Source organism: Echinops telfairi, unplaced genomic scaffold, assembly GCF_000313985.2.
Source record: "Echinops telfairi isolate 266 unplaced genomic scaffold, ASM31398v2 ScPeMD7_9;HRSCAF=40, whole genome shotgun sequence".
Taxonomy (NCBI): domain Eukaryota; kingdom Metazoa; phylum Chordata; class Mammalia; order Afrosoricida; family Tenrecidae; genus Echinops; species Echinops telfairi.
The window spans coordinates 22,550,716-22,553,043 of record NW_022103906.1 but is presented as its reverse complement, the minus strand read 5'-3'; the positions used below and the strand labels follow the sequence as shown (position 1 = coordinate 22,553,043).

The window sequence follows — 2,328 nt, the reverse complement described above, 5'->3', positions numbered from 1 at the left end:
GACAGAACTTTTATATTCCTCTTTCGTGTCCCATCTATGTTGCAATTACCTTAAATATTTCTTCTACGTACATTTTGAACCATACCAGACTGCTGTACTTTTTTGTTTCAATAGCCAAGCGTAATCTAGAAGACCCAAAGAAAGATGGGAAATCGACTGGATTGACCCAGATTTTCCTACCGTATCCTTCTTCCTTCCAGATAGTCTAAGGTGCTTTCTTTTATTGTTTCTCCTCCATTTCCTTTAGCTGCTCTTGTAGACTAAGAGAAATGGTGACCGGTTCTTTTTGTTTTCCTTCATCCACGAATGCATTTATTTCCATTCAATTGTGAAGGTCATTTTCACCAGATATCTAATTCTGCTTGACGGTTCCTATTCTCAACACTCAAAAAAAAAAAGTTGGCCTCATGGTCTCAGGTGAGAATTCTAGCAGTAAGATATTCTTTCTCTTTGTTTTTCTGGGGTTTTTATTTCCCTTTACTTTTCAGAAGTGTGCTTATGATGAGCCCAGCTTCCGGAGCTGGATCTAGGTGGAGAGGTGAGAGCCTGTCGTCTCTTCAGGGGTTCTCCTCAGGACCGCGCCCTGAAAAGACTCATCACTGGGCTCCTCAGTCTCTTTGCTCTTGGCTTTGCCTCTATTTGGTTGTTATTGGGTTTCCTTAATGACCCTATGTGACAGAATAGAACTGCCCCTTAGGGTTTCCTAGGCGGTAATCTTTATGGAGGTAGAGGGTCAGGCCTTTTCTCCTGCTGAGCCACAGGTGGGTTTGAACTGCCCACCTTTTGGCTAAGCAGACCCATTGCCCCACTAGGGCTCCTTGGCTTTATTTTTGGTCCTGTTAATTTTTCTGGTGGGTATCTGGGAACGTTTTGTTTGTTTGTTTACTGTGGTATAGCACCACCATCGTTTGTTCTGGGGGAAAACGTCAGAGGGCCAAATACACCTGATTTCTCTTAACTTCTCCCTTCCTAGGTCTCTTCTCTCAGTTAGGCCCTCTCACCCTGCTGAGACCTTACTGTAGGCTCTCTCAGAGATTCACTTGGTACCAAAACATGTCTCTTAGGGGCTTTTAGTTCAGGGTCCCGCTTTACTGGGGGTTTTTGGCTCCACGATGACCAGGAGCTTACAGTTAAATTTTTCAGGGAACAGAGGAGTCAGAATCCAATCGATGGCAGTAGGGTTTTCTCCTAGACTGTAATACCGATTCCAAGGGCTAGCTGATAGTAAGGATTTCAAGCTCTGCTAAAGGGAGGTGCTAGGGTGATTTCTGAGTGGAGCGGGTGTAATTTGTTACCCTGAAAATCACTGTGCTGCTTACCCATAGTGTTCATGCACCTTGTCCGTGACCCCTGCCTATGCCGTTGACCTCTCTTTCAGGATCTATCAGGAAGAGAAGGGAGGACAGAAATAGACAAAAGTGCTTCTTACTCTTATGGCACCAGGGAGGAAAACCGGATGGCCCTGTTTCCCGGAAAATAAGACAGTGTCTTATATTAATTTTTGCTCCCAAAGATGCGCTAGGCCTTATTTTCAGGGGATGTCTTATTTTTCCGTGAAGAAGAATACGGTACACATTTATTGTTTATTGTTTTATTAAAAGAGACCTCGCACTTCCTGTCTGCTCCGGCTGCGCTGCGGCCAACAGTGAGCTGTGCAGCGGTGCCCGGTGCTACGGTCCAGAGTCCAGAATTATGGTAGCTTTGGGGGGCCTTATTTTCGAGGAGGTCTTATTTTTTTGGGGATGCCTTATATTTCAGTGAGAGGCAAAACTGTAAGTAGGTCTTATTTTAAGGGATGCCTTACTTTCGGGGAAACGGTAGCATATAGTTGCTACTTAAAAGCATTTGTTGAATTTACTGTAATCGATCTTAGGACAGGATCGGCTGTCATGGGGTCAGATCCGGGTGTGTGTGGGGGGTGGTGGTGGTGGAGTATAGAGCAGGTCCAAGCCCCTCAGAGTTACAATCCACGATTTCCCAGCTTTGTGACTTTTGGGAAGTCATGTCATCTTCCCACATCGCCATTTTCTCATGAATAAAATACGTTGTCATATTGCAGGGCGTAAGTAACAGGTGGCATTGCCCAATAGCAGATAACCAGAACATTCCCTAGGCGCCCCAGCGCTCAGTGGGTCACACGTCGGGAACCACCAGGCTTTCTCCTCTGTCAAGAGTTAGGGTCTCAGACACCCACGGGGCGCGGCTCGACCCTGCCCTCTGGGGTCCCCGACGGCAGAGTTGGGAGAACATCCCCTCGCCAGTGGCAGAGGCGCCCCTGCCATGCCTCCCCCGGGCCGCGTCGGGGCGCTGCGGCACCACGGGCCGGGC

The 2,328-nt window shown here is 47.5% G+C and overlaps 1 protein-coding gene across 1 annotated transcript in view; it reads left to right on the top strand.

Annotated features, from left to right (window-relative positions):
* The first annotated feature begins 407 nt into the window (after positions 1 to 407).
* R3HCC1 (R3H domain and coiled-coil containing 1) overlaps positions 408 to 2,328 on the top strand; it is a 10,118-nt gene continuing 8,197 nt past the window's right edge. Inside the window, exon 1 of the mRNA XM_045286845.1 lies at positions 408 to 417. Within this exon, the coding sequence (XP_045142780.1) occupies positions 408 to 417 (10 nt within the window). The remainder of the gene's footprint in view (positions 418 to 2,328) is intronic.